Genomic DNA, 16981 nt, shown 5'->3' with positions numbered 1-16981 from the left:
ACTATCAACCACACGGCCAATTTTTGTATCATCTGCAAACTTCTTAATCATGCCCGCTACATTTAAGTCCAAATCATTAATATAGACCACAAAAAATACAGAACGTAGTACTGAGCCCTGCAGAACTCCACTGTAAACAGCCTTCCAGTCACAAAAACACCCGTCGACCGTTACCCTTTGCTTCCTGCCACTGAGCCAATTTTGGATCCAACTTGCCACTCTCCCTTGGATCTCATAGGCTTGTACTTTTTTGACCAGTCTGCCATGTGGGCAAAAGCCTTGCTAAAATCCACGTAGACTACCTCAAACACAAAACCCTCATTGACCTTCCTTGTTACCTCCTCAAAAAATTCAATCAATTTAGTCAGACACGACCTTCCCTTAACAAATCCATGCTGACTGTCCTTGATTACTCCGTGCCTTTCTAAGTGACAGTTTATCCTGTCCCTCAGAATTGATTCCAATAATTTGCCCACTTCCGATGTTAGACTGACTGGCCTATAATTACTTGGTCTATCCCTCCTTCCCTTTTTAAACAATGGTACAACTTTAGCAGTCCTCCAATCCTCCGGCACCACATGATCTAGACCACTGGAGAATGACCAGAACCTATAAAGGGGGGCTGATGAAAGTCTGGATGGGATCTGGGGGGGGGGGGGGGGGGAGGGGGGGCATGGGCAACCTCTATTACCCCCAAAAGGCAGCAAGGCACTATATTTGGTTGCATGGGGCAGGACGCTTGTGCCCATCTGCCCTATGCATATTAAGTGTCCTCCCAACGACATCATGCCCTATGCATATTAAGTGCCCTCCCAATGACATCAATGGGATCAGTGCTGAACGGCACAGAGAAGCTTGATCCTGGTGTAATCAACAGGATCATATCCCATTGATTTTTGAGGACAGTGTGTTCTTGGTATGGTGTTATATAATGGTTCAGCTGAGGGAAGGAATGGAATCCATGGTAGTTTAGATTCTACAATTTGCAATGTAACTGAGTGTGTAATTAACTGCAGCATGGTAAAGATAACTATTGATGCTTTGGATGGACTGGGCACTTGTAAGATGGTGTGATCTCAGCCGGCCATATGGCTCTAAAAGCCTGTAAAGATGATCCTACTGTTCATGTTGCTCATCTCCTGTCTATGTTTGGTGGGCTTCCTGCTCCATGGCAAAGTTGTGCAGCAAATGGCAATTACTGAACTATACATCTTTTGACCTGTCAAGGCATCTGAAGTGCTGCTTCAGAATATTTATGTTGTATTCTATTATAATCCTCATGGTTGCAAGCATCTCATTATACCTATGCTCCAGTGGTATTTGCAGCTGTCAGAGATATGTAATCAGCCACAACTGCAGAGGGCAGATCAGTCACCCAACAGCCAACCTTGCTTTCTTCTGGTAGACTCAAGTAATGGAGACACTGTGGATTTTTTTCAAGATAAAAGCATTGTGACTGCTACTGCGGAACTGCACTTAATTGTATACAGGTGGACGCAAATGAACTGCACGTTCAGGGAGTGGTAGCCCTTACAGTTCATGTAGAGGCTCACTTGTGGCTGGGGGTGCCTAGGGACAACATGAGTGCCAATTACACCTTGGACTCTGGGGAAAATCTGTCAGCTGTTGTTGGCTGTCTATGGGCAATGAGATGAACTGGTTTTTGCATGCTAACACAGAAACAGGCTGTTCGACCCAACCGGTCCGTATTGGTGTTTGTCCTTCACATGAGCAGTAGTCCTAATCTCATGTCTCCATCATGTTCCCATATTCCTTTATTCCTCTTTCCTTCAATCACCTAGCATGCAAAAACCAGTTCATCTCATTGTTAAATATTGACACGGTCTCTACTTTAATCACTAAAGCTGGTGGTGAATTTCACAGCCTCACAACCTTCTGTGCAAAAAGGTTTCTCCTGCTTGCTGTCCTAAATCTCATACATTTAATCTTAGATCCATGTCCCCCACTTTAGACCCATAAAATTACTATTGTCATATTTCCAACTACTCTGTCACATCCCTTCATAATTTTAAACTCTCCAAAATCACTCCATAATCTCCTTTGTTCTAATGAAAAAAGGCTTTTCGTCTTTGTATTTCCTACCAGGCAGCGTCCTAGTAAATCTGCAACTGTACCCTCTGTTACCTCAACATCCTTCCTATAGTGTGGAGCCTAAAACTGGTGTGTCCCAGTGCTCATTGTTGGAACCACCACTGTTTCTAATTTACATTAACAACTTGGATTCAGAAACTCAGTGCAAATTGGTTTGATTTGCAGTTGTTACCAAACTAGATGAGGCAGTGGTATTAAAAAGGAGGTAGCCCAGAAATTACAGAATAAGTTAAAACAAAATATATGAGTAGGCTGAATAGTGGCAGATGAAATTTAATGCAAACAAATGTAAAATATTGCATATAGGAAGGGGGGAAAAAAAATCAAAATTCAGCTTGTGATTAACCCTTGGCTGCTCTTGTATACTTAGTACTCAACTACATTCGCAAAGCTCCTTCCAATGTGGAAAACTGTATGGACTAGGAACATTGCAATTGAGGGAATTTTAACAAAAGGCTAAGAGAATTCTATATCTAATGGATTAAAAAAAGTGCTCCAATTCTTTTCAACCGAAATTCCATTATTTGGAGGTTTAAGTTTTTAACTGCAGCCATTTTATCACTCTGCCATTTTACAACGTGGATGCCAAATTTAACTGGTACAATCATATCACAAGGCCGCTTGAGCAGGGGGGGGACTTCGTTGTTCAGCACATATTCAAAACCTGGTCTTACAGTTAAGCAATAAATAAACAAAGCCAGCACCTTTAATATTTAGTTTAATTGCATAATAACATCAATCCAGTTCAAACACATCATCCAGTTCCTAATAATGCCTCCATACATTATACAATTAAAGGAATCTTGTTGGAGGCATAGTTTTAGATATCACTTCAGCAATTTTAACAATCGACGCAGAACAGTCGTCACTTCAAAGAAGAAATTTCATGGAAGTAAGCACCAAGCACCTTGGTTCCCTGAATATAGTTGGTCCTGTTGGAGGAACAACAATAATTAAAGGAAGGCATACATTCAAATCTCCTTCATGGCTTCACTTCTCCCCATCTCTGTATCCTCCTCCAGATCTAAAACTGCTCCCCGAGCTCTCCGTTCCTCTGACTCTGCTCCCTTATTCATGCATTCCCCTTGCCTTTGCCCCATTATTGGCAGCAGTGCCTTCAGTCGTCTTGGCCCCACACTAATTCCCTCCTTAAATGTCTCCACCTCCCTTGCCCCCTTTAAGGTCCTCCTTAAAACTCACCTCTTTGACCAAGCTTTTGGTCACCCCTCCTAATTTGGCTCAGTGTTCATTTTTTTTGATTACTCCTCTGTCAAGTGCTTTGAGACATTTTGCTACACTAAAGGTGCTATATAAATGCAAGTTGTTGCTGTATAACTTGCAAAGTATTATGTCGAATATTAATGGGAGTCCTGGAGCAGGTTAAAAAATCTGAATGGCCACATTAAAATGGGATAGGATGCAAATACATACAATACTCCTTTTATTAAGTTGCATTTTTTTTAATGTACACTTGGTGCTGCTTTGTGAGGGGAACCATAGATGCATTTCAGGGGAACCATAGATAAGTACATGAGAGAGAAAGAAATAAAAGGTCATGCTGATAGGGTTAGATGAAGTAGGGTGGGAGGAGGCACGTGTGGAGCATAAACACCAGTTGGGCTGAATGGCCTGTTTCTGTGCTGTAAATTCTATGTTCCACTTATTATACTGATATATTCCTAGATTCAGCTGTAAAGCACAGGATTCCAATTCTGAGAACAAAGATTTCAAATTTTCGTACATCTGATGCAACTTAGTTATTCTCTGAGTATTTTGACCGTTCCTGCAGAATGGAACAAAGAGGTTAGACAGTACACTCAATTATGGGAAGCTGCTGAATGAGAACTTATCCCTCAATTGAGGGGAACTGTGTATATTCCCCTCAGGGTGGTTTGTTATATAGGTTGATGGATTATCATCAGGAGAGGGGAGAGGGATTCAGAATGTTAATGGAATGGTGTGCATGTGTGTTTATAAAGAACAGTGGACTAAGGGGGGGGGGGGGGGGGGGGGAAAGAAAAAAACAGTACAAAATATGAAATTGGCCTCAGTGTCCTGGGGCTGTTGGGGAGAAGCGGGGGGTAGGGGCGTGAGAGAAGTGAATAAAAAAAAAAATCTAGGATTCTTGCTCATCATATAGAGCTATGTGGACATCATACGAGGGCAGAGTCGGGCTTCCCTTTGTTGTCCCCTCCCAGAGGGCAGCAAAACCCATGGAACCACAGTTCAACACGAGTCAGTGCTTTCAGGAGGAAAACAGAGAGCAGGAAGAACCTACATTTTTTCCCCCCACAGGAACATAATTATATAGATGCATGATTATCAGGACTACTCAACCAACAGACTCAAACAGACTCACGAGGACAATGCTTAATCAGAATATAGTCTCTTACCGGTTCAGTTTCTCATTTTGGGAATGAGCGCCATCATCTGCAGCTCCAATCGGCAGCAACATAACACTTTGTCCTGTAGCTTCCTGGAATGTCAAAGCAACTGGAATGCTTCCACCTTCTCTGGTCATGTCTGGATCAACTCCAAATACTTTATAAGAAGAAAAGTTTGTATATTTTACATTTAAAACAAGATTACAAATACACTGCGAGATAAACAAACTACAGCATCCATTACTTGTGCTCCAATCATCTGCTAGAATTTTGACAGGACAAAGCCTTGCACAAGATGTTCCCACATCCCTTAAATCAACTCCAACCTCACAGCCCAAGAAAGGTCAAATTCAATTTGTTACTTGTTTTGTGCTCCTTCATTCCTGTATTGCTGTAAAATAAAAACGTGGGATTCTCAATTATCTGCCAGTTTCCATTATCCACCCAGGAGTCCCCTCCATTACAGCAGATAATAACGGTCCACTGTAGCACTACTTACACTGCAGCACGTCCTACCTTTTCATAACTTCAGTTGTGCATTTGTAGTGATTGGTCTTCATCAAATACTATAGTGTAAATTTTACAAATTTGCGCTTCTGGCGCAGAGCGTTACCCACGGAGTTCATATTGGGATTTCTGGTGCAGAATTATAACATAAAAATATAAGAAATAGAAGCAGTAGTCGTCCATACAGCCCCTCGAGCCTGCTTCGCCATTCAATAAGATCATGGCTGATCTTCAACCTCAATTCCACTTTCCTGCCCGATCCCCATATCCCTTGATTCCCTTAGAGTCCAAAAATCTATCGATCTCATTCTTGAATATACTCAATGACTCAGCATCCACAACCCTCTGGGGTAGAGAATTCCAAACATTCATAACCATGAGCAAAGAAATTCCCTCCTCATCTCAGTCTTAAATGGCCGACCTCTTATCCAGAGACTATGGCCTCTAGTTCTAGACTCTCCAGTCATGGGATACAGCCCCTCAGCATCTACCCTGTCAAGCACTAAGAATTTTTTACATTTCAATGAGATCACCTCTCATTCTTCCAAACTCCACAGAATGTAGGCCTATTTTACTCACTCTCCTCACCCAGGAATCAATCTAGTGAACTTTCATTGCACTGCCTCTTAAGGCAAGTATGTCCTTACCTAAGTAAGGAGACCAAAACTGTACACAGTACTCTAGGTGTGATCTCACCAAAGCCCTGTTATATTGTAGCAAAACTTCCTTACTCTTGTCCTCCAACCCCTTTGCAATAAAGGGCAACATACTATTTGCCTTCCTAATTGCTTGCTGTACCTGCACGTTAACTTTGTGTTTCTTATGAGAACACCCAAATCCCTCTGACCATCAACATTTAATAGTTTCTCACCATTTCAAAAATATTATGTTTTTCTATTCTTCCTACCAAAGTAAATAACCTCACATTTCCCCACATTATACTCCATCTGCCACCTTCTTGCCCAATCACTTAACCTGTCTATATCCCCTTGCAGACTCTCTGTATCCTCTTCACAGCTTACTTTCCCACCTAGCTTTGTATCGTCAGCAAACTTGGATACATTACACTTGGTCCCTTCATCTAAGTCATTGATATAGATTGTTCTAAGTCATTAATATAGTTCAGCAGGCCCTGCAGGATTTTTGTGGGCAGAAGGGAATTTCTGTACAGTCCTCCCACATAGCCACTTATATTAGTATAAATAATTTACATGATATCCATAATTCTAATCATGGGCACCTGGAAGCATCCTGTAGTAATTCTGATCATTAGTGCAGTCAATATCTAGTGCCACAAGGAGTCACTGTTCACTGCAATTACACTTGTTTCACTGTAGATGTAGTTTGCTCAGTATAGCAAAGTATGCAAAGACCTCTGAATTACTGGGATTAGTAGATATATAAAAAAAGGCCATAAGAGCTACTTTTGAATAGAATAGGGGTATAGTAATGCAATGGTAATTGTACTGAATTAGCAACCCGAAAGTCATGAGTTCAATTCCCATCAAGGCAAACTATGAAACTGAGCTCAATAAATCGGGAAGTGTGTGTTCTGGAACCAGAAACCAAATCATGCTGTAAAAACCCAACTGGTTCACTAATGCCTCACAAGGGAGAGCATCTGCTACCGTTACTCAGTCTGGCCTATATGTGACTCCAGTCCCACACTGAGGTCGACTCTTTATGCCCACTGAGGCGGCTCACCATTGTCACATTCCCAGGGCAACTAGAGATGGCCAGTGTTACCTACGTTCTAGGAACAAATAATACAAAAAGAAATGGCTGGCTGATTAATTGTTGGAAATAAAACCAATCTAACAAGCTGAAAACAAAGATTGAGAGTGTAAATGTAAAGGCCACTGCACAATACAGTGCTAAAGAGACAGGGAATGCAGCAGTGGGCTTATAATTGGGCTAGTTTTGCCAATAGCACACTGGAGGTGGGAAGCAGGTAAGCAGGAGGATGGGGGTGGGGGGGGAATAAGCACACTGGAATTTAGCGGTTCACGTTTCCCCCTAAAGTAGAATACTTTCCTCCCCCACATAGGCCCAGTTTGCAGTTCACACAAATCAACATGTGCAACACCAAAAGCCAACATTACCATTCCAACTGCACAGAATCATCGCCAATCACTCGAACTGATCCCTCTGAAAAAATTACAAACTGCTTAGAAACTTTTACCCTAGTCTTTATCAAGAAGGCTTTCGAATCTTAGACCAAGCTTATTAAGTTAGGAAATCAGAACTATTGAGAATATCTTCGGTAATTTGAAAAAAAAGTACTGACAAATACTGGAGAAATCAAAGAAACATTTTTTAAAAGATTGATTTTGAGGAGGTCCAGAAAACTTAAAGGGTGGGTGGAATGAGAAGGTATTTCAACAATTAAAAAAAACAGAAAAACTAAGCCAGAATTTCAGGGTGGACAGTGATCAAAGGTTCACCTCAACAGGCTAATAAATCAATCAAAATTTATTGTGGACAATGAATAGGATTTTTTGCTCTAACTCTGCCCTAAATACAAAGCAGCCAAAAGGGAGATAATCTGCATGTGTGGCAGGGAGATGCATAAAATATTCATATGTGATAATGAAAGGAAAGCTGACATTAAGATTCACTGCATTCACCTATGGAACAGAAACTACAGATAATGAAGTCTTAAGGCAAAATAAAGCCACTTCACTCTGATTTTCTTGTTACCGAGATAGAATACAGTAAAAAGTAAAAATAAAATGAAAATCACAATCAGTAAACGAAGCATAGATATAATTAAATGGACAAAAGCACAGCAAATTCAAAGGGAAATATATTCATTGCAAAGACCATAAATCAATTTTGCAGACTGACAATCAGTACATTAAATCTAAGGGCAGAAAGAAATCAGTGAAAATTGTACTTTTTTTCCCAACAGATCAAAAAATAGATTAAAAGATAACAGGATAATAATTCAGTTTGCACTGAAAACAAAGTTCCATTGTTGGCCCCTCCCACAGTTTTAAAATGGATACCACCCCTTGTTGGGGAAAGGGGAAAAAAGTCAAACTTGCATAATAGGTATGGCAAAATGCAGGTGTAGGAAAGACATCAGTCACTTGCACAGTGCATTTCTACAGCAAGTCATAAACTGTTTAGAACATGACAACCCATGCTCATTTGTAGAAGTCAGAGCCTGAAAACAGTTCCTGTTCTGACAATAGAATGTGAGTCTGCCTCCCGATCCAACCCACAGTCTGCCTCCCGATCCAACCCACAGTCTGCCTCCCGATCCAACCCACAGTCTGCCTCCCGATCCAACCCACAGTCTGCCTCCCGATCCAACCCACAGTCTGCCTCCCGATCCAACCCACAGTCTGCCTCCCGATCCAACCCACAGTCTGCCTCCCGATCCAACCCACAGTCTGCCTCCCGATCCAACCCACAGTCTGCCTCCCGATCCAACCCACAGTCTGCCTCCCGATCCAACCCACAGTCTGCCTCCCGATCCAACCCACAGTCTGCCTCCCGATCCAACCCACACATAGTCTTTCCACAATCACAAATAACCATGTGCTAATCCTTGTTTCGACAATCTCTGGGCAAGATGAGAACTAATTTTCAACTATTGAGCTTGGGGCATTTCATGCTATTTTATAACATGAAATTTCACAATTACAAAGCTATTCACGATAAGTCAACCTCACTTTCACAGGTCTGCTACTGTTAGACGTTAATAAATCGGCTTCATAAAACTACTTATGTTAATTTTTTCAAGGACATTAGTAAAGCAAAGTTGTGGAGCAGACCTGCGGACTATAAAGAGGAGCCAGTATCTTATGTTTGCAAAGCAAAGGCAGGGACAGGTTCGTAGTCACACCAAAGATTTGTTTAACCTTTAGGAGCTAATGTGGAATAAGGAAACACACCGTAAAACTTTTTAAGTCAGATACTGGATCTTTTACTCGGCACACAATTTCAAGGAACAGTAGCTTTGGAAAGGTGCAGAAGTCAAGTAAACTGCTGTTGACGCACACATAACGTCTGTTGCAAGTCTAAAATCCTGAGTGCACACACACTTAGATCTTAGAATGGTTTCAGCATAGGTGGCGGCCATTCGGCCCATCGAGACCGTACTGGCTTTTTGTAAGAGCAATCCAGTTAGTCCCAATCCCCCGTTCTCTCCCCGTAGCCCTGCAAATTTTTACCCTTCAAGTATTTATCCAATTCCTTTCTGAAAGCCACAATTGCTTCCAACACCCTTTCAGGCAGCACATACCAGATCATAACTACTCGCTGCTTAAACAAGATTTTCTTCATGCCAATCACCTTAAATCTGTATCCGCTGGTTCTCGACCCTACCACCAATGGAACAGTTTCTCTTAACTTACTTTATCTAAACCAGTCATGATTTTGAACACCTCTATCAAATCTCCTCTCAACATTCTCTGCTCTAAGGAGAGCAACCCCAGCTTCTCCAGTCTATCCACATAACTGAAGTCCCTCATCCCTGGAACCATTCTCAAGACTTTTCTGCACCTTCTCTAAGGCCTTCACATCCTTTCTAAAGTGCGGTGCCCAGAATTGGACACAATACACCAGCTGTGGCCGAACCAGTGTTTCATAAAGGTTCAATATAGCTTCCTTGCTTTTGTACTCTTTCCTTCGATTTATAAAGCCCAGGATCCTGCATGTTTTCTCAACGCTTTCTGAACTTGTCCTGCCACCTTCCAAGATTTGGGCATGAACGCCAGGCATCTCTGTTCCTGCACTCCCTTTAGAATTGTACCATTTAGTTTATATTGCCTCTCCTCATTCTTCATGCCAAAATGTATCACTTCGCACTTCTCTGCGTTGAAGTTCACCTGCCATGTGTCTGTCCATTCCACCAGCCTGTCTATGTCCTTGAAGTCTACTACACTTACAAGTTTTGTGTCATCGGCAAATTTTGAAATTATGTCCTGTACACCCACGTCCAAGTCATTAATATTTATCAAAAAAAGCAGTGGTCCTAGTACCGACCCCTGGGGAACACTAATGTATACCTTCCTCCAGTCCGAAAAACAACTGTTCACCACTACTCTCTGTTTCCTGTCACTTACACAATTTCGTATCCATGCCGCCTCTGCCCCTGCCCCTTTTATTCCTTGGGCTTCAATTTTGTTGACAAGCCTATTATGTGGCACTTCATCAAACAACTTTTGAAAGTCCATATACACAACATCAATCGCACTGCCCTCATCAACCCTCTCAGTTACCTCATCAAAAAACTCAATCAAGTTAGTTAAACACTATTTGCCTTTAATAAATCCGTGCTGGCTTTCCTTTATTAATCCACACTTGTCCAAGTGACAATTAATTTTAGGCTCCACTTATTTCTTATGGAGTACTACAACAGATTTACATTAGATTTCATTGATACGCTAACTATATCTTTTAAAAGTTCAGTTAGTTTCATTTTCAAGACACTTGTGTTGGTACTGCAGCCCAACATATGCAGAGTTGTTTTAAAACTCTAGCCAATCACATTGCAAGGACTTGACATGGTAAAAGATAACAATCCATACAGATGGACAGCAGTATGGTTAGCAAAACCCAAACTGATTTTGAAGTTACTTGCAGGCAACACTTGGTTGTGAATTTCAGTAATTAGTGCAATTATAATGCAAACAGGCTCCATGCACGCAATAAAGATAATGAAAATATTCATTAAAAAACATACTGTAACCACATCATTCAGGTACAAGCTGTTCTGATTGTTCCTCCCATCACCTCAGGGAAAAAAGCACCAACAAGTTAGTACAACTTTAATTACAAGATATGAATGCTTGTGCAGATATTAGCATTTTATGGTTGCTTTAAGTACAGAACAAGTATTCAAATTGGGTTCCTTCCACCAACCTGTTTTCATTGCATTCCTGCCAGCTCTGTAGTGGGGATGGTTATAGTCTGACAGCCAGGCCTTTGAACCAAGAGTCATGTACACCTGCATTGTGTTGGGACTTCCATACTCAGCAAACAACTTTTTGATGTAATCCACAACCTAAATAACAAAAATCAAATGAGTAAAGAAAAATAGGGGTGGGGAGAGAGAAGGCTGGAAAACTGCGATCTCAAAATGTTACAGAAAGTATCAAATCTCTGTTATTTACAGTCCAAAATAATCTGAATCAATCAGTTCCCACTTTATCGCTCACCATGTGATTTAACAAGGGGAAGGGAGGAAAACGTGATCAGTACTAATACTATTAAGCATTAATCCTTCGGACAATATAGGTCATTCACCTCACTGCTGTTGGTGGGACCGACCTGTGCACAAATTGGCTTCCCCACTTTCCTACAAAACAACAGTGACTACACTTCAAAAGTAATTAATGGGCTCTGATGGACTCAGACATCCTGAGGATGTCAAAAGGTGTTATATAAACACAAGCTCATTCTTTTAAAAAAAGATACTGGAATGGCAAAGGATTACAAATAAGCTACCTGATTTTTCAAATTTTACTTTTTCCTTAATTCGGGTTAAAAAAGGACTCTAATGAATTCAGCTGTTGGCAAGTAAATGTTTTTTTTTTCCCAAGATTATTGTTTGTAACTAGAAAACACTGGGTCCAAGCAGAAAAAGTTTGTCGGAAGGAAGAAACGTACAATACTTTCTAGCAAAACAAATACAATGATATTCAAAATAAATAGCATACTATCACATCTGTTTTCAGTAAGTTACTAATGTAGCTAACAATGTGCATCAACACCTTCAAAATGAAGTTGAAATACACCATTAACTGCAATCTCAGTGTTTCCGCTCATGGAACGTCGTTCAGCCATCTCTACGTGAAGGAGGTGAATATAGGTGCACTTTATGTTGATACTGCCCATCAGTACGGAGGGAAGATAAAGCACTCATGACCCCAAACAGGGCAACAGCTGCGCACATCACGAGAAACCTGCAGGACATTTACTTTTCCAGGTTTTATCGCAATAATCAGGTTTAATCCAAAATCAGAAGGTTTAATTACCAACAGCAATCCACCCTTGCATTTCAGATTACTAACACCACTCTTTCACTTTACAACATTAACTGAATCTCTTGATTGGAACATTGCTATTCAACCCACTCCCACCCCAGGGTTTTAATAGGAACAGGAGTAGTCCATTCAGCCCCTCGAGCGTGTTTTTAAAAAAAATTCATTCTTGGGATATGGGCGTCACTAGCAAGGCCAGCATTTATTGCCCATCACTAGTTGCCCTAGCGAAGGTGCTGGTGAACCTCCTTCTTGAACCGCTGCCGTCCGTGTGGCGCAGGTACTCCCACAGTGCTGTTAGGTAGGGAGTTAGAATCATAGAATAGTTATAGCACAGGAGGCCGCCATTTGGCCCATCGAGCCTGTGCCGGCTCTTTGTAAGAGCAATCCAGTTAGTCCCATTCACCCGCAGCCCTGCAATATTTTTCCCTTCAAATATTTAGCGAATTCCTTTTTAAAAGCCATGACTGAATTTGCTTCCACCACCCTTTGAGGCAAAGCATTCCAATTCATAACTACTCGCTGCTTAAAAAAATTTTCCTCATGTCGCCTTTGGTTCTTTTGCCAATCACCTGTGTTCTCTGGTTCTCAACCCTTCTGCATATGAGAGCAGTTTCCCTTTATTTACTTTATCTAAACCCTTCATGATTTTGAACACTTCTATCAAATCTCCTCTCAACCTTCTCTGCTCTAAGGAGAACAACCCCAGCTTCTCCAGTCTATTCACATAACTGAAGTCCCTCAATCCTGGAACCATTCAAGTAAATCTCTTCTGCACCCTCTCTAAGGCCTTCACATCCTTCCTAAAGCGCGGTGCCCAGAATTGGACAATATTCCAGTTGTGGCCGAACCAGAGTTTTATAAAGGTTCAACATAACTTCCTTGCTTTTGAACTCTATGCCTCTATTTATAAAGCGCAGGATCCCATATGCTTTTTTTAAAAAATACTTTCTCAACTTGTCCTGCCACCTTCAAAGATTTGGGCACATATACTCCCTGGCCTCTCTGTTCCTGCACCCCCTTTAGATATGTACCATTTAGTTTATATTGCCTCTCCTCGTTCTTCCTGCTAAAATGTATCACTTCGCATTTCTCTGTATTGAATTTCATCTGCCACGTGTCCGCTCATTCCGCCAGCCTGTCTATGTCCTCTTGAAGTCTATTATCCTCCTCACTGTTTACTATATTTCCAAGTTTTGTGTCATCTGCAAATTTTGAAATTGTGCCCTGTACACCCATGTCCAAGTTATCAATATACATCAAAAAAAGCAGTGGTCCTAGTGCCAACACCTGGGGAACAACACTGTACACCTTCCTCCAGTCCGAAAAACAACCGGACACCAATACTCTGTTTCCGTCACTTAGCCAATTTCGTGTCCATGCTGCCACTGTTCCTTTAATTCGATGGGCTGCAATTCTGCTGACCAGCCTATTATGTGGCACTCTATCAAACGCCTTTTGAAAGTCCATATACACATCATCAACCGCATTGCCCTCATCAACCCTCTCTGTTACCTCATCAAAAAGCTCAATCAAGTTAGTTAAACATGATTTGCTTTTAACAAATCCGTGCTGGCTTTCATTTACTAATCCACACTTGTCCAAGTGACTATTAATTTTGTCCCGGATTATCTTGTCTAAAAGCTTCCCCACCACCAAGGTTAAACTAAATGGCCTGTCAAGGAGGCCGCACGCGGGCGCCCGGGGTCCAAGGAGGCTGCGCCCGGGCGCACGACGGTAAAACCAATGTCTGCTGCCTTCACTTTAAAAGCTTCATACCTGTTTCTCAACCACCTCTGGATCCATGTTAGGCACCGTTCGAATAGAAAACTTCCCAATAACTTTCCTAGGAATGACAGTCTTAGATCCTGAACCAGAAAAAGCCCCCTCGATTCCATGTAATGACAAGCAAGGGTATCTCCATCGGTGCATCAGAATTTGTTCCTGTAAACAAAAATCCAAGAGTTACTACAATTTAACTGATGTAAACAGGTGTTCAAAAGGTCTTAAAACAAAAATCACAAGCATTGATGTTAAGTCACATACATTTGAGATTAAAAGGGCATGTTGTTTCTGGATTTCATCATATCTTGATTTGGTGCCCAGTTGCAATATCTGATTTCATGCTAGAGGTTACAAAGGAGCTACTGAAGAGCTTGCAGCAGAACCCAGTGGCAGAAATCAGCCAGTGCTGCAACACTACAATTCACTGTTAATTTTCAACTTTTTTTTTAAATGTCAATTTTTTTTTAAGGTGGGTAGACCCAAAAATGGCAAAGACAGCAAAGCAGAATTTTCACCCTCAAACTTTTCTCAATACTGTCAAATGTGGTTCTAGCACAAGGTCACACTGACCTAAATGAAAACAACTCTACTTAATTACATATCATGTAACATCGATTGTTGGCTAAACATCAATGTTTAGCCATCAAGTTAAATGCAGTGGATAATTTACGTCTAAAAAGTCAACCCTTCCTGAATGTTAAAAGGCAACTCTATGGGAGTGTATTTGAGACGGAGATGCCTCCTTCTCAAAAGTATCTGCAGTTAAGTATCTGCTATTGCACCATGTCACCTCAAGCACTTTCACTCTACTAATCGCCAAATAAACGAATCGCCATGGTGCAGTGTTGCAAAAATGAACAGTTTTAAACTATCAACAGTACAACTATGGGCAGATACAACTGCTTAACCATTGGAGTTTCAGTTCCCCTCAGATTCGCACCCTATAAATTCACATCAAGTGCACTTAAAGAGAAAGATAGTTATATCTACATTAAAACAACTATCCATAGAATCAAAAGTTTAATTACATACAAACATACCGTAGTGCTGTGCAGCAGCTGACAGGTACCCACATCTTTACAGTATTCTTTAATGTCAAAGTCTATTTTTTCATACAATGACTTTTCCTCCTCTGTGACTGGTGCCACTGATTCCTCAATACCAGGAACGAGGATCTTTCCTCTTTTGTCCACCAACTTGCCTATTTAAAATGAGATTTTGGTTAGACTCCTGGCATGACATGCCTACAAAGTCCCAATGCCACCGCATCAACTAATATGCCATTGGTGCAACAAAGCCAAGTAAGCAAATGATCTAAAACTGGGTCTGAAGAGCCTTTAGAATCCATAACAAAGCTGGTTAGCTCTAGATCAAGTACTTTGAGCACAAGGGAGAATCTACCTGGGCTTGCATTACACACACAAAATTCTCTTTCCTGAATGTGTTGCAGTCAATTCATGAATGAAAACTTGCAACGTGGAAAATTCCTGGGGTGTCTCAGCCCCAATACAATTTTTTTTTTCAGACCCAAGTAATTCATTCAGCAAATTTGGGATGTGTGCTTGTGAGTGACAAACAGTAACATGCAAAGTTCAGGGTTATTGTTGGCCACTGCATTGAACTAAAGGCCATGCTTCAATCCTAATTCTCTCTAACAGGTGGTAGTGCCAGCAGAGTAGCACAGACTAAATGCAAAACATGAAAGGTTCCACATATTTGGCTGTTAGGTCTTTGAGGGTTCTACAAATTCACTGCTTTAACTCAGAGGTTTTTTAAATTTTGCAGAAAAGTAACACTGCAGCAAACTAGTTACTTAATAACTAACTACATTTTATTTCATTTGCTCAGTAAACTGCAGTGAGTTGGTGCTCAAAATGCTACCAGTGAAGCACACTTAATAATTCTGAAAGAAAAATGCAGAAAACGCTCTTCTGTGCAATTATTTTTAAATTGAACAAAAAAAAACCCACATGGTGTTGCAAATCTTTTCTGTTATTGGAGACAGCACGGATCTGTTGCCAATGACGGAAAAAAGAACACAGTCCAGGACGAGGCCTTCTATGTCAGCTGACTACAAAAATTTCTTAAAGGTGTTTCCTGCCCCCTTCCCTGCACCCCTAGTGAAACGGTGGTAATATCCTATTTGTATGTCGATACAATGAACAAGGACTATAAAAAAAATCTAATCTGTTTGATGAGCAGAATATACATTAATGACCAGTCTATTACAGGAAATAAGTTACTTGGCCCACAGCTGACAAACTCTCTCCACTTTTCATTTTCCCCCCTGTTGGTGAATCCTTTATTCAGCATTTAGCATATATGCCCTCTAATTTCAAATTGCAAAACTGGAATGATTACTGTAAGCCCACATACAGTAATCCAGGAGTCAGTAATTAATGAGCTCTTACCCAATAAATAAATCAGGTCCCTCATCGCTTCATGTATTGTACCACCAAAGACGCCGGAATGCAGATCCTTATCAGAGCATGTAACCTAGATTGGAACCGTAACACGTTAACACTTCATATTTATTACAGCACATTTTCATTCCTTACTGCTAGGTTACTGCAGCAATATCTAACAGAACAGGATTGGGTATTTGGCTCCAATACAGTATTGCAAATACAGGGCGTAAATCCAGCAAAGATCTACTGCTAAAGCCTTCACCACACTGATCCAGAATCAGAAAACACTTATTGAACCTGGAATTTAAATATTACAGGATCTATCTGAGACAATACTGAATTTAATAAATATACAATTCACCTTTAAACAGTTGAAGGATGAAATGAAACTGCGAGAACCACATGTAAAGCGAAACAAAAAAATTACAAAATTTACCTCCACATGGAAGAAGCAGTTGCCTCGGAGGCCATAAGTTAGGCAAGGTTTCTTCTGGCCAAGCCAGTAGTTATCAGAAATACAGACGAAATCCACATCCTTGAAGAAGGTGTCTTTTCGAGCAAATACTAGATCATCAAGACCTTGTGATCCGGACTCCTCCATGCCTTCAAAGCAGAACTTGATATTAACTGGGACTTCCTACAGAAAGGCCACAAGAAACCAGTCATAGCTTTCCAGCATTAGAATTCAATGCTTTTAATTGCACAATGTGGCACTTAAAATCTATTGAATGGAAATACAAGTCACCAGAAAAACTTAATCACAGGATTAGTTATTCACTGAACCAGCAGT

The 16981-nt window shown here is 40.9% G+C and overlaps 1 protein-coding gene across 1 annotated transcript in view; it reads right to left on the bottom strand.

The window, feature by feature from the left end:
- Positions 1–2813: 2813 nt before the first annotated feature.
- Positions 2814–16981, bottom strand: part of LOC137319055 (cytosolic non-specific dipeptidase-like) — a 46209-nt gene continuing 32041 nt past the window's right edge. Inside the window, exons 6-12 of the mRNA XM_067981460.1 lie at positions 16628–16828; positions 16195–16279; positions 14824–14984; positions 13778–13942; positions 10878–11019; positions 4506–4653; positions 2814–3044 (exon numbers count right to left, since the gene is read on the bottom strand). Coding sequence (XP_067837561.1) covers positions 2978–3044; positions 4506–4653; positions 10878–11019; positions 13778–13942; positions 14824–14984; positions 16195–16279; positions 16628–16828 — 969 coding nt within the window. The 3' untranslated portion in view covers positions 2814–2977. The remainder of the gene's footprint in view (positions 3045–4505; positions 4654–10877; positions 11020–13777; positions 13943–14823; positions 14985–16194; positions 16280–16627; positions 16829–16981) is intronic.

The sequence above is a fragment of the Heptranchias perlo genome, chromosome 3, assembly GCF_035084215.1.
Source record: "Heptranchias perlo isolate sHepPer1 chromosome 3, sHepPer1.hap1, whole genome shotgun sequence".
Lineage (NCBI taxonomy): Eukaryota > Metazoa > Chordata > Chondrichthyes > Hexanchiformes > Hexanchidae > Heptranchias > Heptranchias perlo.
This window is presented reverse-complemented; position numbering and strand designations above follow the sequence as displayed.